Raw genomic sequence first — 26,444 nt, 5'->3', positions numbered from 1 at the left:
AAGGAACAATGAGAGGGGGAAGGTGGATGCAGGTGAAGTGGAAGTGAGATAAAAGGCAGAGGAGGAAGGGAGAAGACAGAGAGGAATATATGAAAGTAGAGAATAGAGAATATATCTGGATGTGTTCATGTATGTGCAGTCTGAACTCACAGTGACGCTAATGGACTATATTTGTCACAGTATAGCACAATTCATGCTTATATGTAGAATGTGCAAAGTGTGTGTGTGTGTGTGTGTGTGTGTGTGTGTGTGTTTAGTAAAGTGTTTCTCCTTCATCTGTGTGTATTCATCTGTGGTACCTTCAGAAGTGGTCAAATTCTGTCTCTGTGTTTCAGTTTCACAAGCATATTGCAGTGTGTGTGTTTGTGTGTACTCTGGTGTGTGTGTATGCGAGCAGGTCTGTGTATGTCCCCAACTTCAAATTGAACAAGGGCAGTGTGTAATGCAACACAGAGTTATTGATTCTCTTACACACAGACATGGCACACACACACTGACACACACACCGCATCTCTGATTTACCTCGCCCGATGGTGATCTTGCAGAAGCCAGCAGGAGTGAGACGGAGAGGCGTCCTCCACCGACTGACTCCATGCACTGTGACAAGACGTGTAACAGCCACGCACGTGCACAAACATGAACACACACACGCACAAAGATGCGCATGCGTAGAAGCTTAAAAAACAAACAAACACACAAAAACCCATACAGACACCCTACCTCACACACTGGTTGGGTATAAGCTATCATATGCGATCAACACACACACACACACACGACTGCACACTCTGAGCAGCTCTCTTCACCAGCCTTAATTGGATTCTAATGTATTCAGTTCGCTCCAATGAGCAAAGAGATGGCTTTGGCTTTCGAGAGAGAGAGAGAGAGCAAGAGAGAGAGAGAGAGAGAGAAACAGGGAGGTTAGTCAGTGGCGGTCATCTTCCTCCAGCCTCGTATCGTCTGAACAACTTGTCGACAGAATTTCTACAAGTGCCATTTGACCCGAGTGAGAGGAGCGCTATCTGTATGGCTCTCCTCTCTTTCATCCTCATATTCAAGTTCTGAGAACTAGAGAGAGAGACGATAAGAGCTGTATCTGCTGCCGAAAAACAAACCACTTCCTCTCATGTACTCGCACACAAACAACATTTTGACCCGAGATCGGCATCTAAGGATCACCATACGGGTCTCTCCTCTGTCTCCCCACTTCTTCTTGCCTTCCCGCCTGCTTATTAATGAGTGTACTGTATACACACTTTGGTGGAGTCGTCCATAAATGCACTGCTAACTATGGCAGAGAGTCATAGAGCATCGCATTTACATTTTCAGTTCACATCAGATCACATCCATGCATACGTTATGCTTTAATTTAATAACATACTGCTGCAAAGATTTAGGCAAACTTGTCTAATGGGGGATACTGAAATCCAAAGTTATCTTTCCATACATACACATTATATATGAACAACATATATGGAAACCGCATTATTTCCATATATGGAAAGTTTGGCGGCTGTGGCTCAGGGGTGGTGCCAGCATCCTGTTATCGGAAGGTCGCTAGTTTGATTCCCTTGGTCTGCATGTCGAAGTATCCTTGGGCAACATGCAAACTGCTCCTGATGTGCTGTTCGGCACTTTGCACGACAGCCACCGCCATCAGTGTAAGAATTACTGTAAGTCGCTTTGGATAAAATGCGTCTTCTAAATGTGAATCTCATCAAACCAAATGACTTACAGTAAAAGTGCTCTTGCAAAGCCGTAGCCACAAAATAGGACTGTAAAAACCCTTTCTATTCAGTTTTTTTTTTCTTTTCTGTCTATACGTCAGATTAGCAGCCATGTGTAACTTCTGCATTAGGTTCCAGTTTATTATATACACATTCGACATTTATCCACTGTGAATGCACATCTGGGAGATCTGTCTTCATGCATTGTTTGTTTACAGCCTCACAGTAAATTCTAATTGGTTAACTTTACTTTAAAAAAGAAGGCACACCAATCACCTTAAAACAATCATACATCAGCCACTTATTTTCAAACAGAACACAAAACAAACAGTTTATGATAAGGATCCATCATATATCGGTTGTTAAGAGCAGCTACAATGAACTTTTAATTTTTGTTGATTATGGCGGCCCCTGTGGACAAAAGCGGTATGAGGAGCCTTTTCGTTTTCAGAACTGTGGAACTGTTCACTTGCTCTCAGTCGTCTTATTGATCCAGTGCAATGATTTTCAAGTGCAAAAAAAAAAAAGAATAAAAAAGCATCATAAGTGAATTATTTACAACGTCTTGTCCAGTTTCCAGTGACCTGATGGGTCACATTCCTGTGTTAGTGCCACTGAAACCCTGGGAGAGTAACCATGTCTTGTTTGAGAGGTCAGCATTCCCTTCCTGATGATCAAATTGAAAGTGAAAGAGCAAAAAATTGACAAGAAGCACAAAAGTGGAGCTCTATATTTAAGACTAATTAGGTTTTGATTGAATTCCATAGGGTTAGGGTTTCAGTTGGAGTCACTTTTGCGTCTCTGTTATAAACGTTGATATATTTTCTCAGACTCTTTCCAAGAGCTTAAGAATAAAACTTAAATGTCTTCAGTAATTAACAGAATAAGGAGACAGCTTGTAGGCCTACGTGAACAAACTTTAATGATCTCTTTTTAAATAGATTCTGCAGAAATACACTGGAGCCCTTCACACATTACAGTTAACCACATTTCTTCCACTGCACACCAATATTGTTTTCTAAGGGAAACAACACATTTAGTGATGGAACCTCACCACAAGGGTGTTATTATCATGGCACGATACGAGTCTGTCGTCGGTCTGTGATTGCTAAGTTAACATTTTATATCTAAAATGATTCTAGTGTAGCAATTGGATGTAGAAAGTAGAAACCTCATGTGGCCATGCCCTTTGTTCAACAATACCGTGAAATTGAGAATGTGACACTTATTCAGTTGGACCTTTCACTCTGCACTTTGCAGGCCTGCTGCTGGCGGGCCACTAAGCTAAAGGATCTGAGTAAGATTATTAGAAAGTTTGACTGGGTGTGGAGGATCTTGGAGGAATGTACAGTATGGGGTTTGAAAAAAGAATCGAAAGAAAGCAGACCGTTTACCAAGTCTGGGTGGTGAAAGGTTTCTGAGCCACTGACCTGCAGACAGTCATACTTGTGTAAAAGTAAAGATTTCATTTCTAAAGTGAAAATCGCCGATACAAATATTACTTGAGTAGAAATCGTTAATGTACCTATCAAAAACATTTTTCACATCACTATGGATAGCCTGATTATTGACCTGGCAGATTATTGGATCAGATATTCAGCCTGTATCTGAACATTGAAATCAGGGTTTTTATTTAATTCCAACTGCTGTTAAAAGGTCAATAATTGACTCCACAATGTAGTGGAGTGGAAGATAATGGAGTAGCTGAAAGATAGAGATGCACAAGTACCTCATAGTTATTTAAGGACAGTTCTTTAGTAAATGTACTTCTAACATTCTAGTCAATAAATATTGCTTGTTCTTCCCTCATTTTGTTCTATCTAGGTCTACTTATTCCTAGACTGCCCTGGCAAACAGTGTCAAAGGATTGCTCTGCTACCTCTGGGATGTCAGGTGTGACTGTGTGGGTCAGGGGGGCCCTTAAGCAGAATCTTGCTTCAGGACCAGCTCTGTAATATCCACAATGCATCTGGATTTTGACCCCTTCTGTTGTCAAAAATGAACATTTTGACATTTATTCAACGTTTGACCATCATTAAGGAAAAAAAAAGAAATGAAAAGGTAATTTTGGAAAAAATGCTCCTCGACTTGAAGCATAAAGGAGAAATGTATATTGCAGTACATGTGGTCATGAGTGACATGACGTATTTTCTTTCAAAGATGAGTTTTCAGCCTGCGACAGAAGATTGGAGTGACTTGCGGTGCAGAGGTCATCTCAGGGCTGAGAAGCCATCGGGGGAGAAGCCGAGACGGGTGCAGAGATGACCACCGTGACCTCAGGGTCGGCACAGCGCAGCAGCAGACTGACAGTGATGGGAGAGAGGGGCTCTTAAACTTGTGATGGGTTTCTGCTCATGGCTGAAGTCTGACTAGAGCTCAGCGTGCGTCAAGGTGAGGGAGTAAAAAAAAAACATTTTGTTTCCTCAGTCTGTCTTTCTTCCTTCCTGTTCCCCACTTAACCCTTCGTGTTTGCAATCATTCTTTTACAGTCATGCAGATTTTGTTTGACTGTGAGAATAATTGCATGAATGAGTGACTCAACAAGAAGGGGAAATATGCACACACACGCACACAACTCTGATCAAATAATTGGATTTTTAATTTTATGAATCACTCTCTCTGCACTTCCTGAGAAAGCAAGGTGTGCAGTATACCCATGAGAAAAAAGGAAAAAAAGTCTAAACTGGTTTACGTTTTCTTTTTGAGTAGAGTTAGGATCTGTCTGATCCACCATTGGTAGTGGGATAGTGGGATGTGCTGATACTGAGGTAATTCACCCAATGGATATCCGTTTGGCGTCACCTATCCTAACCTAAATCGTTCTTCTACATCTGTTTGCATGTGAAGCCTACTTAAAGTTCGCTGAAAAAATAAGATGTAGTCTATATCTATTAACTCCCCATGCTGATGGAAAGTCCTGTGAAATTCTGTAGTCCACAAAACTATTCTGGAGACAGACAGAAAAACTCTCTTCTTCTAAACATCTGAAGCGGATGGGGGCGTGTTTTAAAACAGCTCCATACAGGTGTATCTGGTGTATTCCAAGTCTCCTGAAGCCCTGAGTGCCAACACAGATTAGAAAACAAGTTATTTACACCCATTTTTAAGTATAAAGTCATCACTGTAGCCGCTCAGTTAGCGCATTAGTGCACACCCTGTCTGAGGTGGGGGCACCTGCTCGACCACATGCTGGGGATGAAGCCATCGTAATCAGTTTGGAGTCTCAGTGCTTTGAGAGACTTGGATTGCACTGGCAAGCTGCATGTTTGCAGTCTCCATCTGCTTCACTTGTTAACGAGAAGGCTGCAATGTTGTTTTGCTGGGAAGCTTCAGAAATGTTTCTTGGACAACAACACTTCACCTGGCTTTCCATTGACATGGGGGCAAGTAGATAATGACAGAATTTACATTTCTGGGTGAACTTATGCTTTAACCTGCAGCTCATATGAATTGACTTGGAATACACAGAAACACTGTTAGAAGTCCTGTGTGGTTTACTTGAGCTCCTATAATTTTGCACAATAACAGTAATAATGGTGACAATAGTATATTAATCTCTGATTTCAACAAAAATTATTTTCTCAAACTTATAACAGTATAACTGCTTTTGTGTCCACCCAGTTGAGCTGCTGTCACTGATGTAGTCATTCGTCAATTACTATTATTATTATTATTACATTTAAAGTAAAGAACATTATTCACTGGTTGTGCCTGCATAGCTTATGTTCTCAAACTCTGTCAACCAGCTCTTTAAGAGCCCCCTAAAAATGAGAGCAACACATTTGAATAGCTCCTCTTGGGAACGGTTGCAAAGTGCAGCGAAGAGTCAGCCTCCTATATGCAGAAAAAAAGTGGGCCTTCTATAATTAAGGAATTTTGCTGCATGACGGCTCATCCTGACTGAAGTGCAAAAGTAGAACAGGTCAGTGTCTGTGGTCAGTCTGGCAGTGAATAAGCACAGCAACCAGGCCACATGCCACCGAGAGCCAGTTTTTAGAAAAGCATATTCTTCTTCATTTATCACATAACATCTATTACGGGCTGCATTTGAAGAGTTACTGACAATGCAATCTTGGTGATGAATGCCTTCTGTTTTTGTGATCTAATGAATATTTGCTGCCCGCAGGCTTCCTCTAATAGTGACGAGTGGGAAAAACCTAAAAGGGAGGAAGAAAAATAATAGTTTGCTATCAAATTGTCCTGAGTAAAAGGGCCGGGTCTCTACAGCTCTTGTTTTTTTGGGGCCATAAGCTGGGAGAACAAATCTACATGAGCCAGCTTTCTTCTTCTTCTTCTTCTTCTTTTTTTTTTACTAGCACACTTTTTTTTCATTTTACTCATTCTTTGAAAGATGCAGTTTTTATTTTTTAGTCCCCTAGAAGTATGGGGAATTATCCGCGATTTTTTTTATCCTCTGTCAGATTTCCTCCAAACAACCAGTGGGGCCTCATTGGTATACAGACACTGTATTTGTACAAATATTACTTTTCCCTCCCGCGCTTGCTGAACTAATGCTTTGCTTCGGTTGTGGCCCCCAAGAGGAATAGTTCAGTTTAAAAAAAGATCTTTCAGGCTTAAGTCACAGCAGCTGGCTGAGGGGAAAAACTCATTGAGGGAAAATTAGGATAATATATTAAAATGCACTCATTTCCCTCTGCTCCATAACATGGACGGATGGCGGCCGCCTACACTTTTTCTAGGAGGGGGGTACAGAAGTGGCGAGGCTGGAGATTTGTGCAGCAGATTGTGTTTGGAGGAGAAAAGTGCAGGCTTGAGTCCAGATCACATGCTGGAATCAGAGTGGAGTGATGGGATGTGTCACAGATAAATGCACCGAGGCCAGACATGACAATCACATATGCTGCTAATAGAGGACATGAAGGATGGATGGATCGGCTGTGAGTTTGTCTCCTCTGTAAATGTGACACTAGGGGGGGCTGTCGCTCCTTCTTAGCCTCTCTCACACAGGCCGTGGAGTCAGACAGACAGGCAGACAGACAGAGAAGTTCACGTATCTCCATCTCCGGAAATCCTCCCATCCCTCCGCCGACGGACTGATTTGCAATTCAATAAGTCACAATGTCATCTCTTTAGCTTTTACACATTTAGCTGACAAAGGGAACCAGGCACGCTGCCTTATGAAATATCGTCTCGGACTCTTAGAAGACCTTAATGTTCTCTCTCTCTCTCTCTCTCTCTCTCTCTCTCTCTCTCTCTCTCTCTCTCTCTCTCTCTCCTGGCTCGTTCTGCACACAGACACGCGCGCACGCGCGCACGGACGCACGCACGCGTCCCATCAATAGAAAGTGAATGAGTTTTATTCCAAGGTGCCTGGTGTAGTAGGGCCTGTCACACTTTGCAGATGTCACCCGCCACTGGAAGCGGATGCTGTGTGGCGTGTGTGCGTGTGTGCATGCGCTCGTGCGAAGTCGGCGTCTATCGATTACAGAGGAGAACAGGTGTAGCGTGTGTCTTTGTATGAATAATGCAGAGAGACTTTGAAAAGGATAAACAACACATGCGCACACAAGCATACGCACGCCCGCGTGCACTCACGCGTACATGCGCTCGCACCGATGTACACGCGTACAGAGAACAGGCTTCTTAAACTGTCACTTCTAAACTTATGTTTTAGTCTTTTGAGTCGTTCTGTTTTTAATGATTGACTTTTGATGCCAATAGCTTTTATTTGTATGTATCATGACAAAAAGAGAAAAAAATAAAGGAAAAGAAAACATACGATGATGATATGATAGATGAAATACTATAAATAATAATCATACCCAGAGAATAATACGTAAACACAGAAATCCTTAAACTTCCCCCGAAATAGTCCAAATAAATTCCTCTGCCCGTCATTGGCTGCGTAACTTGTCATTCAAATCCACAAACCCCGCCCTCACCCCCACACCCTCCTCAGCCCCACAGCCTCCGCTGGCCCTCCTCCTCCTCCTCCTCCTCCTCTTCCTCCTCCTCCCTCTCCTCTGCCGGCTGGTGGAAGCGTCAGACCTCCTCCTCCTCCTCTGTCCTCTCTCCTCTCCTCTCCTCTCCTCGGCTCTCCTCTCCTCCCTCCATCCCGCGGACGAGTGTACACAGCCTCTCAAGTTGAGCCCAGACGCGCGCACACATATAACACGCACAGCAAGAGGAGGATAGTCGGAGGAGAGACACAGGGAGGAAGGAATTTAAAAAAAAAAAAAGAAAAGAAGAAGAAGGAGAGCGGACGGAGCTGCTGCAGGAATTTGGATTGTATTTAATGTTTGAGCCGTGAGTGACAGAGTGTTTTCTGGGGTGGTGTTGTTGATGCAAAGCCTGCCCCGTGAAGTGGACTTTTTTTTTTTTTTTCTTTTTAATTCGTTGCGGGAGTTCTTCGTCCACTCCGCTGGTCTGTTTTTAAACTTTTGAAGACGGGAAAGTGAGAGAGACGGTGAGCTTTTTCTTTCCTCGGCGCTTGCTGTCCCGTTTGGATAAATAAAAGCAGAGGAGCGCACCGGTGGAGATCGCTCACAGCGGGGGAGAGAGGGTTCAGTCCTCGGTTCTGGCTGGAAGGAGACACACCGCGGACTTTTTCTTTTGGGGCGGGAAGGATTAAAGAAAGAAGCCAGCCTGCACCGGAATTGCCCATCGAGGGTTTCTATTTTTTTTTTATTTTATTTTTTTTGTTATTATTTTTAAAAATATCTTTCATGACTGACTCCAGAAGGATTTATAGTTCACTCCGAACCTCATCTGCGCGGTGTCTTAGGTCAGGCGCTGCGGGAGCGCAGTTTGGTCGAATAGAGATTATTGATGGCGCCGATGCGGTAGTGATCTATCTGGGGAAAACAAGGGAAAAAGATACAATAAATCGATTAATTAAAAGCTCCCCCCTGTCCGTTTTGTGAACAGTGCCGGAGGTTTTTCTTTCTTTCTTTATTATTTTTTTCTTTTCTCTTTTTTTTTTTATAACCGACAGGAGGGATGGAGACGGTCTGGAGGAAGGGAGGCGCGCCGGTGGGTTGTTGCCTCTGGAAGACGGCGCTGCTCCTGCTCCTGTGGAGAGGTAAGGGATGCAAATGCGGGAGACAAACTTGTTGCCGTCTTGAAAACACTGTCGTTTACATGCGGGAGCAGTTTCACATCATCAGAGCGAAGAATTCCTGTGGAGCTTTGCGTTTTATCAAAATCTCAGCGACCAAAGGCGGTTTTATTGTTATGGGCTGTAAATCAGGAACCTCACACCCTCTCTCTGTATGTTTATTCCCCTTTCTCCACCTTCTTCTGAGATGCCATTCTGTCTTGGCAAAAGAAATTGCAACTTTTTGCAGTCACACAGCACTCTGGGTTAGTGTATATTCAGTGCATCGTGTGTATTACAATCGTTTGTGTGCGTCCTGTGGCTTGTTTGGTGCGTTCACGTGGCGCTCAGGAAGGGAGTGATGTTAGAAATCGGTCTCACACCCGACTCACCCATCTCCCACCATCCTCCTCATCATCTCCACAGAACCAAATTCATCACCAGGAAAAAAAAAAAGTGTCAGACTGCTGCAAGTTGCATGAAGTCATGACATTCTAACAGACTTGTGTTCGCCATATGGTGACACAGACTGGAGCTCGTGTCTGCCAACACTTTCAACACCGCTCTGGAAATTTAAACTAAGCAAGTTTCATTTTTTTTTTCTTTCGGCCAAATGGCGATCGATTACCTCATATTCACATCGACACCTCTTGTATCCGTGCGTGAGTGTGGAATAATAAGTAACTGACTGAGCCGAAGCGTCAGATGACAGATGCGCACTAACCGGTGCCATCTGAGACACCCGAACCCCGGCTCATCGGCGTCTGACCGGCCCGTGTGCTCGTGTGAGTCTCGGGGAGGACTGAGAGACATGACGGCAGTGTGTTGTAAAAAAAAAAAAAAAAAAATACAACTAAAACTTGTTTGTTTGTTTGTTTGTTTGTTTTTTTTTAAATATATATTTGGGACAACAGGTGATTGTCTGGTTGCGTATGACCTCTCTTGCGCTTCTGGAGTAATCTGTAAGATCGAAAGGGCTTTTCTCTAATGATTTAAGGTCATTTTAAATGTATGTATAATTGGCGTTAAAATTCTTCATAATGACTGACATTATAAACAGCAAACAGAGAAGAGAGGTCAAGATCTTTGAAGGGCTTTTATAAGGATCCGTCTTGCGCTTATAAACCCCCCGCAGGACACTTTTAAGCTCAAATGAAGCTACATCATATTAGTGTGAAAGTGTGCGCAGATGGCGATCCTTGTCCTGCTCAAGAACACTAAATCAGTCCTGAGATATTCTAAATTCAGGTCGGGTAACACCACCACCCACGAACTCCCGGGAGGAATAAACGAAGAAGTAGAAGAAGAAAAGGCATAAAAAAGAATGAGCGATATTTTGGGTTTGGAGCTCTCTTCTCTCTCTCTCTCTCTGTGCGCGCTTTTTTTTTTTGTCCGCCTCCGTTTTTTTTTTCTTTAATATTTTTATTTCCACACAAACCACAGTCCTTCAGCATTAGTCTCACATTCCCGCGAGTGCACTCTCCGCGTCTGTGCGCCTCTGTGTTTTTAATCAGCTCCGATCGCTCACGGCTCACTGAGCAGTTAACAGTCGCTGCGTTGTGCGCCGTGGAGCGCGGTGGTCGCCGTGGCGGCGGCGGCGCACGGCACACCGACAGGAGAGCGGGAGAGGAGCGGAGCGGAGCGGAGAGGGCGATGCGCAGGAAAACAGCTGTGGCCGACAAAACGGCTGAGTAACCAAAAGATGAAATCGACCAAAACACTCCCTCTCTTCCACTTCTCTTTTCACCGTCTCTTCGCTTCTCTTCTCTCTCCTCTTTGTCTGACAGTGCGTGTTGCTCTTTTCCTGCTGTCCAGTAGACCCCCCCTGTAGTTAGGGATGGCCAGTAGTATCTCTCTTTTTCCTGCAGTCTCTCTCTGCCTCCCTCACACACACACACACACACACACACACACTCTCTCTCCACCCCATGAATAGGATAAGGTCCATTCCAACTTTTTTTATTGGGCACTGGGGAGTTCTGGTTCTAATGGCACAACAGTCACCTAAAGCAAAACACCCTTCCCTTCTCTCTCTCTGCCCTGTTCAGTGTCAGTTCAAGTGTTTAAACCTTCACTTGCTTGTACCTGTGTGTGTGTGTGTGTGTGTGTGTGTGTGTGTAAATGTGTGTGTGTGTTTCTGATTAGTAACATAAGACTTTAGTCACCTTCCTTCATGTGTACGCTGCCTTCTGTAACCATACTGAAGCTGTCATCTGTCATACTTCACATTTTTCCGCCCACAAGTCTGACTCCAGCCACAGACAAAGCACCACCTTTTTTCCCCACACTTTCAATACATTGTATTGTTTGGGCTAGTATACAGTGACACACAGTGCTCTTCTGCCTAAAAACAAAGAGTTATTTATTGGCCCTTTATCTCTCCAGTTGTTCCCTATTTGTGCCATCGCGTCGTCGTTCCCTGAGTGGCGTTTCTCGTTTCTCGTGTCACTCCATTTCATTGCAATTACATCACGCTTGTCATTTCATCATCCAGGTCGTCTCCAGGTTGTCGTCGTTTTTTTGTTCAAAAGCGGTGCATCAGAGAGACGCCTGTTCAGAGGAAAACACTTAGTCTGGTCCTGAAGGGCTCAGAGGCTGAGGGGGTCATGGCTCAGGCCCTTGTTCTCAGCCAGGGGCCTGCTGTGGGCGGCTGGATGGGGAGTTCCTGACACATGATCATACAAATAAAAAAACACATCATACAAGATTGATTATTTTATATCACCTAGTTTAGAGTTTATAATATTTAGCGGTAAGTTCGTTTGTGTTTGGGGGCGTCCTCCAGTCGAGCTGAACTATCAGTGGTACGTGCTGTATCGTCAGTCAGTGAAATGTTTTGATGGATTGTTATCTCTGCCAGGGTTGTGTTGTCGCCCGTGTCTATTTATTGGTCTGCTGTTCGGTTGGATTGTGAATGGGATCACACAAAAACTACTGAACTGATTTCCACGGAACTTGGAGGGAGCATCCGCCTTGGTTTAGAATAAACCCCGTTAACTCCTGGTGCCAATTCAGGATTTTTTTTCACACTTTGTTTAACATTTTGGACCTTTACAATAAATTTTTCGTAATAGGTAATAATGCATGAAAATAATCAAGCATATTTTGTTGGGCGGTATTTATTTGATTGATGGATACAATTTACGTTTTAACAGGAAAATGTCTGACAGCCAGTGTCTTTAAAAAAAATAACTAAAACCTATACAAGAATAATTAGAAAATATTGTATCTGGGTTGTTTTGTCAAATACAAGTATCTGTATGGGCCCTGCGCCATACTTTTAAAGCATGTCCAAGGAAAATACTTGCCTCTGATTGGCTTTTGGATGTCATTTAAAATCTGTACAGCAGTCCCATCAGCAGTGTTGCTCACTTTCCCAGCCAGAGCACAAGCGTTGTGTGTTGTGTTTAACAGATGACATCAGTGTTCAGTAGCTCATCTTTTGCCTTTTTTAAATGCTTTGTGTGTGCGGGGAACGGCCATGTGGCACAGATTGTGCTTTATGTGACAAATGCGGGAAAAAAAAAACACCCTGCACCACCAAAGAGTGTGTTAGTGTGTGTGTGTGTTTCTGCCTGTGTGCTTGAGAGTGTTTCGCACTACACTGTTAACCTGTAGCAGAATGTCAGCATTGTGCATCATTACTCATGCAATGTAGAGCATTAATAATTACTGACATAAAATCACTGACACAACACACACACACAGACACACACACAGCTACACACACACCGCTAGTCACTCTCCCTGTCCTTTCTATACGCTGCTCTCACCCTCCTTGCTCTGTGTGCGTGCGTGGATCCTTCTTTGTGTCTCATTGTTGGTTTCATTCACTGGTTCGCTGAATTACTCAGACACACACTCGTGTACTCAGCCGTGCGTGGACACACACACGCACGCACTGACAAATAAGTAACAGAGAGGGTTTTTTAAATCAGAGAAGAGACATTTCCGAGACAGTAAATGTGAACTTTTAACATTTACTCTCAAATGCAAGTGGGAGGGTTGGACTTTGTGAGGATGCTGAAAACCATAATGTTAGAAAATCATGCCCCTTTCAGCGCGAGCCTTTTTTCTTTCTGCCTCTGTGCCACACATTCACACACGCAGACACACACAAGTACACAATCACATGGCCTTTTTGTCATGGTGACAGTGAGGGCAGAGCAGAGAGAGACATAGACAGGGGGGGGGGGGGACACAAAAAAGTCTTGGGGCTGGAAGGAGTAGATTCTGTGCCTCTTTTTTTCTTGTGGTCGTGACATTTTCAGCTTTTTCCAGAACTGATGTGTGCGTGACTTGTGTGTTTTGGAAATTGTCGAGTAACTGCAAAGTTGCTCGTTTGGCCAAGAAGAAAAGGAACAGGAACTGTTGCTAAGGTGCTCTGTGCTGCTGACTGCTCTGGGCCCAGCAGTACAAGGAAATGGTCAGACGGAAAACCTACGCCACACAGTATATGTATATCACTTACCAGTTTAGTACAACCGGGAAACAAATCCCAAATGCATAAGGCTGGGTTTCTTCTAATTTACTTTCAGCAGACGGTAATGCAAGTCAAGGCATGTTCCACCTGTGTCGCTCAGTCCCCCCTGAGATAGCTGGTACAGCCTGTCATGCATTAAGCAGTTCACAGTGAAGAAACAGGTCGTACCTTTATGCAGAGTTGATGATAAAAAAAACAAAAACTAAAGACGATATAGGTCACAATCCACTACAAAACATCTGTAATGTCATAAAAGTATAAATAATAATTTTAAAAAAGGAAAGGGTTCAGCTGTCGAGCAACAGCGACACAGCGCCGTCGTCTGATGCGTTGCTCGACCTCCGTTGCTGACGTAGTTCACTGGAACTCAAACTTTTCCCCTGCTGCTCATCTGAAAGAAGCAAGAAGGTCTCTTAGCTCCTGTGTCTCCTTTGAAGATATGTTAGCGCATACCCATAGTCACAGCGTTGTCTTCTGCCTCTTTTCTTACATCCGCTTTTTGTTGTTTCTGCTTTTTAAACAACAGTTTTGGCCTCGCTGTCACTGTTGCCAAATTTGCCCTCACGGGAACAAAGGTCTCTGTAAACCAACATTAACATTGTGGTCTAAACCTGCTCTAATTGAGGAGTGTCTAGAAATTAACTGGATCCAAACAGTGATACCTGCACTGTAGCATGACGTCTGCACTGTGACAGTTCCTGAGTGTACTACTTTGGGAGTTAGTATACAGGAAGATTTTTGATATATTTTTTTTTTTTTTGTGCTAATGTAATAAGGAATCAGCAAACCTTCAAGAAATTGAAGCACTTTCAAATCAAGAAACTTCGCACATGCCTCATAAATGTGTATTATCAAGGTCTCAATGAACAAGTCGCTTTGTTTCCTGAGTCGTTCCACTTCCGTCTATAATCTTTTACACGTTTCATCAGCTGTGACTACCTCTTCCATGTGAGTGGGCCAACAATGTTCAAAAAATAAGTTGACTTTTGCCAGCTGGCATTTGTAAGCGTACTTCATTTTGTCATTTATTTTCCCTGGCTGAAATGAAAACACAGATAGTCTTATTACAGTAATTTGGTATACAGTTGGAACAAAAGTGCTCTAACTTGTGACTGTTTTCAGGTCCTTTTTTGAGCCCTTGAACCCTTTTAAGAAAACCGAGATAATACTTATGTGCATTTGGTATATTCTGCTTTACTCTGCAGCTCCGTATCTCCCATGATAAGTCCACGGAACAAATTGGTTTTTCCATGCTGCGCGCTGGGTATCCACACAAGGACACTCAAGACATACATGCACACGCGGACACATACATACAAAGTCAAGGACCTGGATGATGAGGAAAATAATTGGCTTTTTTGGTCGCGAGGAGACCAACTTTTCTCTGGTCCTGGCGTAGATGAGGAGGAAGAGATTAGAGAGAGAGAGAGAGAGAGCGCGACAGAGGAGGAGAGAGATTTCCCATCTCTTGAGAGCGTCTTCATCCTCTGTGCCCCTTCCTCCTGTATCAGTACATCTCATCTAAAAGGATACTGTTTGCTGCAGGGTCTGGAGATGGCACGCAGGCATACACACTCGCTCGCATTCACACGAAATGAATATGTTTGATGAGCTTTTTGATATCTTTGAAAGAATCACTTTGGACTGCCTGATGGAAGACAAAGTGACGTGCATCCTCACTGCCAGCGTCCAATGTGCCGTCATGTCAGACGCTCGCTGTCCCCGTTAAATGAGTGCATTTGCTGATGCAGATGCATCCCGTTGTCCTGTATTTGTACAGACGACAACTGTTGTTTACTGTGGTATTTAGGTGTTTGTCCACTGAAAATGTCATACAATATAGCTAGCAGCTATAGAGATGGGATGTTTCCTGACCAGAAACTTTCCGCTCCCTGGCAACCTCCCCTCCAACCAGCTGGCACCTTATTTATGTTTTTGTAGTAAAAAGGAGGCAGAGGTAACTCACACGCTGCCAGGTCAGGGGGTGCAGTCAGTTTGGCCACTGCTCCTTTCTTAATTGATCTTAATCTTAATTTACTTAAAATGAACTAGGTGACACACTGTGTGTCGTCAACAGGTGCCGTAGGGGACCCGCCTCAGCACTGTTCAGTGCCACCACACGGTCATCTTAGGTGCACTTAAACAAAACCAATTCATCCCACATAGCAGCTACAATCAGAATGATGCGATTTGGAAAAGGAAAGGTTGCCAACTCCCAAGGAAGGACGATCATAACAACTTAAGCAGATTTATAATAAGAGGCCTGTTGAGATTATCCGGGGCCAAAAGGACAGTCGTCACCCCCACAGGATTGAGACAAGGTTTGTTCCACAGTTTGGGAATAATCAGACCTTTGATTACATTTTTCTTCTTCGGAGGTGGTGCCCCCCCCCACAATGGGTGACAAAACCATTGAGATTCCACCGCGGTGCCATGGAAAGCCTGAATGAATGTCACACTAATCACTGTCTATTGTATTCACTTTGATTTGATAGAAGCACTGCATTGATTCTTCAACAACAAGTTTTAGTTTTATCTGCTCAGGGTTTATCTGAGGACTTTTTATCCTCATTAGTGGAACAGGCCCTGCTGTTTACATTTCGGCTATAAATAGAATGTACAGGCAGTTACTAAAAGTCAACTGATTACTCTAAATACTTGTTCATAGTCCAACTTCCTCTGCACCAGACCTCATTTCTCCGTATACTCCCTGTGACCATGAGAAGGCTGGGTTTCAAAGGCCTGTCGAGAGGTTTAAGGGTCTTGCTAATGAGCAAGTAATTTTCCTTCAGATTAGCATGAATAGCCTGGCTAATTTTGTGTGTGTGAACTTGTGTGCACGTCTGTTGGTGCATATGTGTGCGACCGCCACTGTAGGTCTAGAAGTCACGTCTGGGGGTTTAAGGTTGAGCTAATCAGCAACACATTTCCCCCTACATTAGCTTCACTTGGCTGATTAGCCAGTGTGTGTGTGTGTGTGTGTGTGTGTGTGTGTGTGTGTGTGTGTGTGTGTGCATGTGTGAGAGAGGGAGAAACAATCATTATCATCAAGATACAATGAGTCAGAGAAGACTAACAGTGGATTAACATTAGCTTTCATTTTCGCAATGGAATTTGATTGAATGTAATTCATCAGTACGAAGTGTAGAAATGTGCGTGTATGTGTGTGTTCCTAACTACAAAAGAAACTGCATGTAAGCTATCAAATCTATCAATTAAAAACCTTTGTGTACTCACCGCTAATGCAGTTTCTTTGGATACCCGTTGGTTTCCATAGTTTACTTTCAGAAGCAAATTTTTAGGTGACATCATGCGACAATTTTTTTGTTTCCACGTGTTTAAATGCTAGAACCACTTTGGAAAAAAGCTGTATGTGAACTGATTTTAGGCATTGTTTGACCTTTAATCTTGAGAGGATCAACTAATTTTTCTAGAAGTCCCTTTTCATTTATTAAAAGAAGCCACACTGTGCAAATGTTAAATTTCTAAATGCAAGCAGCAGTACAAGAACGTTTGTATAATCAAATTATACAGTTTAAAACTGGCCAAGCTATTACTAGTTAAACTATCTGGCAACTGAGCGAGCTTTTTGTGTCCGGCGGTACTGTTTTAAATATTTGGCGCTCTAGACTGTGCTCAGAGTGTGTTCAGTAGTGTCTGACATGTCCGGGTGTCACCCGTCACTCTGACGCCGCCCTCGTTTCCCTCCGTGCAATCAGTAAATCCACCGTTCTTTCAAAGCGTCTCCCCTGTATTTCAAATTTCCTCTCCTCCTCTGCATTCATCTCCCACATTAATCTATGTCTGATTTGCTATTTGTTTGTCGTCATCAAAGCGGTGATATTTAGCTGGCGATCTGCCGCCTTGCTGAGTCTTTTGATAGCTAATAGTTTATTTATGTTCTTTCATCACAACACTATTTTTCTCTGACAAACATCTGAGGAGCAATAACAGGGGTTTAATGGGCCAGTGCCTAGCAGACACACAAGAGGAGGAGACACATTTCTATTTTTTTCCTGCTTTCTTCTTTGCATCCTGTTTCTTCTCAGCCTTTATTGTGACATTTTGGCTCATTTAATCATTCTCATACGGCCATCAATCATTCTTATATTTAATCTTTCTGTTTCTTCCCGTCCTTTTTTCTCCTCCCATCGTCCCTTTTTCTCTCTCTTCCTGCCACATTCTTCTTTTTTACTCTCTCTCCTAAAGAGCATTCGCGGTCCCTATTACTTTTTCCCCGCGTCTTAACTTTCTTACTCCATCACTTTATCTCCTGCCATCGTGTCTCAGGCTCCATCCCCCTGTCTTTCCCATCCTTCCTCTAAAGCGCAATATTTCTCCCCTTGTCATCTCTTCCTCTTGTTCTAAGCTCCCCCATCTTTTTTCACATTTTGTCCACTTTTTCTCCCCTCTCGCTGTCTCTCATCGACATTTCGCAACCTGCCCCCCCCCTTTCCCCTGAACCCCACCTCTCAAACTCTCCATCTCTATCCCTCCCGCTCTGAGCAGCTCTTAACCAGTCCTTTGAGAGTGTGTGAGCTGCTCGGCCTAAATGATTTTCTATTACCGCCGCCTGTTAACAGCGCTCCATTTGATCAAGCTAATGAAATTGAAAACTTTCATCTCAGCCAAATTGATTTCAAACCTGAAACTGCACGCGGCCATAGAAGACACAAAAAAAGAAAAAAAAAAAAAAAGGGAGAGAGAATGCCGGAGCGTTGTGTTAGCGGAGCGCGACATTCATTTTGGATACGCACAGAAAATCAATTAGCCTCTGTGTCATCTTACTTTTGTCCTTGGGCAGACAGAAGGAGCAAAAAGCCTCGTCTTCAGCACTGCAAGGTACAAGTGTTTGTGTGTGTAATCGCTGACATCGAGTGTGTTTGCGTTCTTTGGATAGTGCGTAAGCGTGTTCTGGTTTAGATAATGGCATTTGAAATGCCAGCACAACGCTGAATGACTTTTGTTCAGATAAACAGAATAAGTCATTAAACATCAAACTGGTGCAGCGACAGAAATGGATCACAGGACACAACACAGTTGTGTTAAGACCTTTGCTGGTTCAATATTACCATCCCCACCCAGACGTTTGATCTCGAAGCTTTTCTGAAGTATATTCGCCTGGCATGGGTGTAAAAGTGCAGAGATTTGTGTAGTTAGGTCATGGAAACAAGAGGGCATCCCACAATATTTCAAGGTAAAATAACATACTTGATAACACATTAGCTAACGTTAGCATCAGCCACTTCCTAGCTAACGTTACTGTTTGATAGTGTTACACCACATGATAGGGAGGATTCTAAAACAGCCTGGAAAGGAAGTACACAGGATATAATCAAGCAGTCATGTTAGCAGCTAACTGAAGCTAACTGGTTTTCAAATCATTTTTTTTTTTACTTTGAAATATGGCCTGATGTCTTTCCGGATTTTCACCGTCCATTGTCTTTTTCAGTCGCTGAATGATCAGGAAGCAGTAAAATGATAATGCTATTGAGAGGAAAATGGGCGCTGTGTGATATGGGTCTACAGTGGAGCCAGTTCGGACTTCATGATTGATGACGGTTGGCTGAAATATAGGCTGAGTCTTTTACAGTAGGGGTTGGTTGGTCCCATTAATTTTACTCCTGATCAAGTCCCCTTAATACAACTGGAACCATAACCACTGATATCTGAAGTAAAAATATTCACCGTTTGTGAAGTGAGTGATATTCTGCAATGTGGGTGTATCAAAGGATGGATAATTCAGTCAAAACTTTCTTCACTTCACCATCTTGCTTGGCAAGTCTCCTTGAAATGTAGACAAACACAGTTTGACTTCTCTTTCTGTAAATAGTCGCAGTGAGCAAATGGAAAATATTTTGTTTATTTCTTCCTGGTTACATTCTTTGACTGAATGATTTTTTTTTTCTTTGACTTTCATTGTTTTGTGGCCTGGGTTATTACATGTATTGTCAGCTCTCAGAAGTGAAGTGTCTTGATTGAAAACCACATAAAGAAATGTTATCAAAGGCTGTCATGAATCAGAGGGCACTAATCCACTGGTGACTTGATCATGTTGACTCATGGTGTCTTCTTTCATCACTACATTGTGGTTATCAAAGTATCACACCTGGAGAAAGATGACTCATCTTACACATTCCACATGTGATAACTGTGAAATGGACTTCCTGTCAGAATGCTCTTCACGGCAGATCTGATTCTGTAGTCTGAAACACGTCTGAGAATTATGTCAAACCTTGCATATAGTTGCTAGAATGAATGAAATGGAGTAAAACGACAGAGGCATGCCACGTGCACCGTGTCCCAAAAGTGCAAGAGTGTTTAAAAAAGCAGAAATGTTGCCCCCCAGGTCATCATCAGTGCTCAACGAAGCATCAAAACATGAGCACATTTTTTTTGTTTTGGATGAGCAGAATGGCTTTAAGAATTTGTAGGACACTCAGCCAGCCTGGCAAAACAAGCTGAAAAAGGGTGCAAAAGAGATGGGAAAGAGGCACAAAGTGGTTCAGAGACAGAATCACACAAGAAAATGACATCAGTGAAGTGAAATAGGTGGCTGCCAGTGGAGAAATGTGTTGGTTTAACTGTGTGGGCTTGTATTCGTGTGTGTAACCTTTCCTCCCCTGTGTGCCTTTTGGCTTAGCAACGCTCACTGTTGCCATGAACTTCTGATATAGTACTTCCATAGGTATATATTTATGTATTCAAGTGTGTTTTCATTTAATTTCCTTAGTGCTTGTGTGTATGTAATTTGCAGGGACCATAGGCTTTGAATGTTTGGCTCTGGACTGCTGGAAACACTTGATGGCATTAGCTGCAATCTGAGAGGGAGAGAGGGAGAGAGCTGGTGAGAGAGAATGGAAACAGTTAAGAGGAGAGGGAAGCAGAGGGAGACATTAAAAGGCCAGACCAGGCCACGAATTGGGCACCCTGAAAAAAAAGGGAAAAAAAAAGGGATGAAGAGACGGAGAGAGTGAGAGAGAGAGATGAAAAGAGGATGAAAAAGTAGCAGTGTGAAATGAGACTGGGCTGCGGAGGGAAGAGGGGAAGATTGGAAAAAGATGAGAGGGAGCATAAAGGAGAGAGGGAGAAAAAAGGTAGCTAAGGAAGGAGGGAGGGAGGGAGAGGAAAAGGACAAATTACAGGCTGAGAGATGGAAAAGACGGTTTGGAGAAAAAAGCAAGAACAAGACGAGAAGATTCTGAAAACAAAGGGATGGGCGGGACGGGTATTTAGTGGGGGGGGGGGGAAGCTGGAGCGCGAGGGGTTCAGGACAGCAGGAGATTTAACATTTCCTTCTGTGTTGCTCTTAGCCTGTAGGCTAGCATTACAGTGAAGATTTCCACTATTTACAAAGCCCCCAGTGCCTTCAGGACTCCATCTACATAATGTTTAACATGCTCAACTCGGCTGCACTCGCCCGTCAAAGGGAGACGGTGTAAGGATTTTGGGCATCAATCCCTGAGGCCTGCCAGGGGGCCAGGGGAGGGGGGGCAGGGGGGACAAGATGCTTTTGCAGTAGCCAGACTCGACACGCAGTAATTGAATTAAAATTCTTGTAATAAGATGTTCAAATTAAAGTGGGATCTAAGTAATGCTTTTCTGAAGCGGTGATTGTATCGCCGGTCTCGCTTAAACAGGCAAACGATTTAGAATTAGGCAGCAGGCCTCATGCACGAGTTTTTCCCAGGTGTGAATTATGTGTGAGCGCATTACCTCTGATTATCGGAGCTGATTGCGGGCTTGTTCACTGCACAAGCCACTCCTGTCACTTCTCTTTACAATTTAAAGGCCGCGAACTTGAAAGATGCAACAAAGGCAAAAGAAATGTAGCGGCTCTTAGAGGCTGAGAGATAATCTCAGAGGCAACCTGAAGACTCCCTCCACAAAAACACGCTTTTAGAACATCCATCTGCCTTTTAGAGCAGCCGATCTTGCGCTTCCTCTCACAATTTTCCTTCTGAAGTGGAGGTTCAAAAGTGCCGTCACATTACCTCTGATTGATGGAGCAGCATACATGTTCTTGAAGATGCAAAAACATGCCTGTGATGTGGCTGAGAGAAGCGGCGCTAAAAGTGACTGATGAGAACATTGACATCTCAGCGAGATCTGGCATCAGCCCGCGCTTAAGAAATGAACAACTAAAGCTGCATCTGTTGTAGATCAGAGTGGCCGCCTGTTGATTGCAGACAGTGACTCACTGAGAGAGACTATAGTCAGTGATTACCACACAGTCTCATCCACTGTCTTGTTCAGCCTTTGTGGAGAGAACTTGAACCAGAAATTTGACCTTTTTCCCTATTTGTGTGAGAAATAGTCCTATTATTTCTGCCTCTGCAATGCCTCCCATGAATGTCAGCGTCCTAATGAGGTGAATGTGTACGTAATCCACATAAAATCCTTAAATTGATCACTGTCATTCATATTCATGTCAGACAAACACAGCTTCGGAGCAAACTAAGGTGGGGATTTGAGAAACTCCTTTCAGGCTGCAGGTTTCAATGTTTGGTTAATCAAACAAAAGAAGCTGCTAATGTGTATTCGATAAACTTTTCACTCGTTCTACTCTTTCCTTTCCTCTCAGTCTACCGTTTCATCTGGTTATAACCGTTGTTTATTTGTTCCTTTATCTGACAGTTCAACCCCGATAAAAAATACGTACGTTTCCTCTTACCTGTAGAACCTCTTTGTTATGAATCCTACCAGACAACTTAATGTATGTGCTATTTAGTTAGTCTGCTGACATGGGTGCATCTAGTAGATGAAAGACATTAATTATAATTGTTTACACCGTGCGCTGTCACGAGCATATCATCCATGAGTGGGTGCCATATGTGATAAAGTTAGCCCGGTGGAAAGAAAATAGTGCTGACATGCATCCGCACACGACAACATCTTGAGTAACTTGGTCATGACTTCTGGAAAGAGACACTTCTGTTTAGATTTTCCATAATATGTCAGAGAAGGGAAATAGAACAGAAACATGTTGCATGTGTATATAACTAGCTGTCATATGTAATATCACTCAGTGATTTCTGCCAAAACTTGGAAAATAATGAAGTAGACTACAGCAAGACACACTGACTCAAAGTGAGAACTTTTAATACTACCGTTTCTTTCAGAAATTCCATTTCTATACGCCCACTTTTTCCTGAACCTTATCCACTCACTTTAAGTTCCTGAACAAAGCTATGACGAACGTTAAGTCATGCTTTAGAACTCAAATAGGGCAGATATTATATTGCAAAAAAGATGTTATAAAGGGAAAAAAGAAACATATTGTTACACCATTTTGTCACTGTATTCAACATTTTTAGATTTGCCTGAATTTTGCCTTTTTATGTTCTCTTATTAAAACATATCTGATGCAAATTAGTTTAATATAACTGTAATTTTGTTATAGATACACAGTTGCAGTGTCAGGCATTACAAGGTGAAATAATTGCAACTGTCTGGCTATAAGGGAGACAGCATAATGTAACTAATGCTTCAGATGTGTTATTTCATTTTAGCCATTGTGATTTTGAACTGTTGCATAAGCAAACAAGGCAAAGACAGCAATTGTCTCGCACTTTATTGGTTGCACTGCTGTATAACAAAAGAATATTTGAAACCTTGAATGGGCAAAATCTATCTCAATCCACCTCTCAATTCAAAATCTGTACTTCTGTAAAAATGTCAACTCCTCCTGAACCACACACTTGAGTTGACTGCAGGCTGTGTGCAAAAAAAATAAATACCAAGTTTCTAATTATATTGTATCTAACATTACACATGGGTGGCCTACATGCAGTGATACTGTGGAGATTGTGCCTCTAGTCATGTGTCAACAGCATCATTTTAATTAAAGGTCACATAAAAGGTAAAGTAATTATAACAAATTCGGTCAAGTTGCGCCCCCCCGCCACCAAATAATGGGAGTAATGACTTAACATAGGACCATAGTACTGAAACAGTTTTGTTCTGTTATTGGCAAACTTTGATATAGATACGAATATGCTACTTTTTCCCATCTTTTTACTGCATGTGATGTTTTTTCAAAAGTACCTTTTCAGTAATTCAGCATTGAAAAGAATATCGTCTCCCCCATGGTTGAGTTTGAGTCTTAGATCTGACTGCTTTACTTAGAAATAGTGAACGCTTGTAAGACTGAATTTGACAGAGCTCTTTGGTGAGCAAATACAGTACAGCTGTAGCGTGTGACTGCGTTTTGTGTGAATGAAGCTAATACATTTTCAGCCATAAAGGCCTTGTCCACATTCTGTCAAGTTCACACTGTGCGCATTCACGTCTGTTTTTCCTTGAATAGACTTTTGTAGAGGAAATGTCTTCAGTACATTGACCATGTCTTTTGTCCTTTGAGTGCTGAGTGAGTGTGTGTGTGTGTTTGCGTGCATAAGAGAGAACAATGTGCTGAGAAGGACGTTGTGTGTTCGAGTGTGTAATGTGTTTGCTCACCAAATCTGTGTGTGCCCCTGTGTTTATGTGTGTCTCCTTTAAACCAACACTGCTGTGTGCTTAGTGCGAGTCTTTTCAAGACTTTCAGGCTCCACTATTTGTTAAAGAGAGAGGAAGCGATTAGCTGCCTGTTAACAAACCTCTTAACGAACCCCACTAATGAACCCTGAGGGCAGCTCTGGGACGGCCTCGGCATGCCACCGTAATTAGACTGGCAAATAAGAGCTCGTTATGCAAACGAGTTAGAGTTAATCTGCATATCTTTACCTGAGACACTCGCCTTACACTGACAAATGTTTACCCAAAGGCAGTGAGGAGGAAAAGAGGAGGGAGAGGAGAGGGGGTAAAAAGAAAGGGTGAAACGAGAGGAAGGCAACGGAGGGCTGCGCGACAACAAAGAGTCAAACAAGTTTATCATACAGAGACGGATGTTTTGGGAGCAGCCATTCAGAAAAAAAAAAAACAGTGGATGGGGGAATTAAAGGTAAAGAGAGGAGTGGGAGCTGGAAAGAGGACAGAAGATAGAAGAAGAGAAAACACGTCAATGCTTTGTACTTGTTGACATTTTAGACAATTTACTGCTTATCACCAGCGATGATCAGCTTGTGCAAAGGTACACACAAAGAATCCTCGGTTTCTGGTTGATAGCTTGCCCAGATTCTCAAAGGTGCAGTTGTGCAAATCTCTTGCCATATCTTTGTGATAACATTTCTTTAACCCTGTGCCTTGTGGAAATGCTGATTAGTTAAGCATGGGAGAATAAAACCAACAACAGTAAAGGGGTAACCTAAAATTAGATGGTGAGGGTCTTTTTTACTTTTTATTTTTAAGGTTTCTTTGTTTCATATTCTTAACTGTACGTTCTTGGTTAATAAATGCTGTATTGCTGCCTGTGTGAGACTGTATTTCTTCTAGTTTATATGGTTTGGATCTTATAACAAAATCAATAGTCTACATTTTGGCCAGCTGCTCTGTGAGGTTGAACCAAGGCAGTGATACATGCTAACTTCACTGTGCTACATGCTGATCTTTAGCACGCATAATGTTTATAATGATCACTGTTTAGGGTGTTAGCATAGTAACCTTTACTTAATAGCAGTAAACACAAGGTTTTTGCCTCCTTTTTTCTAAAATCAGCTACCAGCTCCTCAATTTTTGGTGATGTTGAGCAGTAGATTGTTCTCTGAGCAGTACTCTGGAACATTGTTGATTTCCTCCCATTATAAACACTCATTGTTGTTTGATACCGACACCCGACCCTCACTCGAAGGATGCAATTTTTAAAAATGAAAGTAAGCTAGCCCGGGGAGTGGGAGTTCTGGGAGGGTGTGAGCATGCATGAATAAGCTCATATGAAATATAAATGCTTATCATTTTGAAATGCAGGCATATTTTTTGCACATTAAGCCTTGAAAATGGCAATCGCAAAACCCGACCTGCTCTCTCCAGGTGTCCGACCTAATCTGCACCCCTGTCTGACATAGTATGCTATTTTTCACCTGTGTCATCCAAATTGTGCGGGTCACCCTCCGAGTATCCGTGGGTACCTGAACCTGAACAGGACTCTGATCTGCATATTTCACAACAGAATTTTCTTGATGTCTTGGTGTACAGTGTGAACAGAAGGGGACTGAGCACACAGCCCTGGGGTGCTCCGGTGCTGAGCACTAACATAGAGGTGGTGCTACGGTCAATCTAAACTTGTGAGGGAGTCCAATGTCCAGTTGAAGGGTTGACTGGTGAGGATCCAGGCTGGCAGGGATGTTGTCCTTGAGTGCAGGAGAACAATTTATTAATTCTCATTTTTGTTTGATATTCAACTAATGATTTTGATGTTGCTAGTAAATTTCAAAACAGAGTCCTCTTCATGTCTAGGATTTAAGCTTTGTATACATTGTGAACAGGAGGGGGCTGAGCATACAATTTGGGGGAGCTTCAGTTGACACTAGAGTAGAGGAGTTGTGATTGCCAATTGGAACTGTCTGTAAGTATTGGTAAGAGTGAAAAGGTTTCTTATTGCTAAACATGTTCTGCCCTGCTAGTGGTTACGGATCTAATACTTGGAAAGTATCTGTCCTTTTTCCTAAAAACCGAGATGACTAAATGATGGATTACACCACAGTGGTTGTGATTTGTTAGACAACATGTACGAGCTGCTTGACACCCAACTTACTCTGCCGCACTGTCGTTTATGAGGTTGGACTAAAATGCTCACTTTTTCTACAGAACTGAAGTCCAAACTCCACCCTGTCCTGTGCTGGGGTGACCTATGGTGTGCTGTGAAGCATGAGAGACTTGTTGTGATTGGTTCTTGGCTGAAGTGTGCATCGTCCTGGCAACGGTCTCCGGGGTTGATGGGTTTGACCTCTGTGTGGCAGCGGGGTTCCTGATGGATCACTTGCTACAGCCAACACACACCCAGTGGTCTGCTGCGGAAATAGATACTGTATATACTGTTATCTGAGCGGTGTCTTCTGCTTGTGTGCAGGAAAGTTTCAGAAGTCTGAGGGGGCTGGATGTGTGTTGTGTGTCTCTGTGTGTGTCATTGGTGATTGGCTGTGTTTTTGTGTCATCGGTCTATCTGCTCTACTAGGTAAGACAACCATTGAGGACCATAATGTGTATAGCAAGGTAGGTGTGCATGTATGTGTATTTCAGAGAGATGCTGTGTGTGTGTGTCTGGCTCATTAGTGCAGCGGTTCAGAAGAGATTATTTATC

At 42.9% G+C, this 26,444-nt stretch overlaps 1 protein-coding gene across 1 annotated transcript in view; it reads left to right on the top strand.

Annotated features, from left to right (window-relative positions):
- The first annotated feature begins 4,106 nt into the window (after window positions 1–4,106).
- si:dkey-215k6.1 (transmembrane protein 132C) overlaps window positions 4,107–26,444 on the top strand; it is a 254,962-nt gene continuing 232,624 nt past the window's right edge. Inside the window, exons 1-2 of the mRNA XM_037098267.1 lie at window positions 4,107–4,118; window positions 8,683–8,769. Coding sequence (XP_036954162.1) covers window positions 8,688–8,769 — 82 coding nt within the window. The 5' untranslated portion in view covers window positions 4,107–4,118; window positions 8,683–8,687. The remainder of the gene's footprint in view (window positions 4,119–8,682; window positions 8,770–26,444) is intronic.

The sequence above is a fragment of the Acanthopagrus latus genome, chromosome 5 (genome assembly GCF_904848185.1).
Source record: "Acanthopagrus latus isolate v.2019 chromosome 5, fAcaLat1.1, whole genome shotgun sequence".
Taxonomy (NCBI): Eukaryota; Metazoa; Chordata; class Actinopteri; order Spariformes; family Sparidae; genus Acanthopagrus; species Acanthopagrus latus.
The sequence above is the reverse complement of the archived record's forward strand: the minus strand, read 5'-3'. Positions and strand labels throughout refer to the sequence as shown.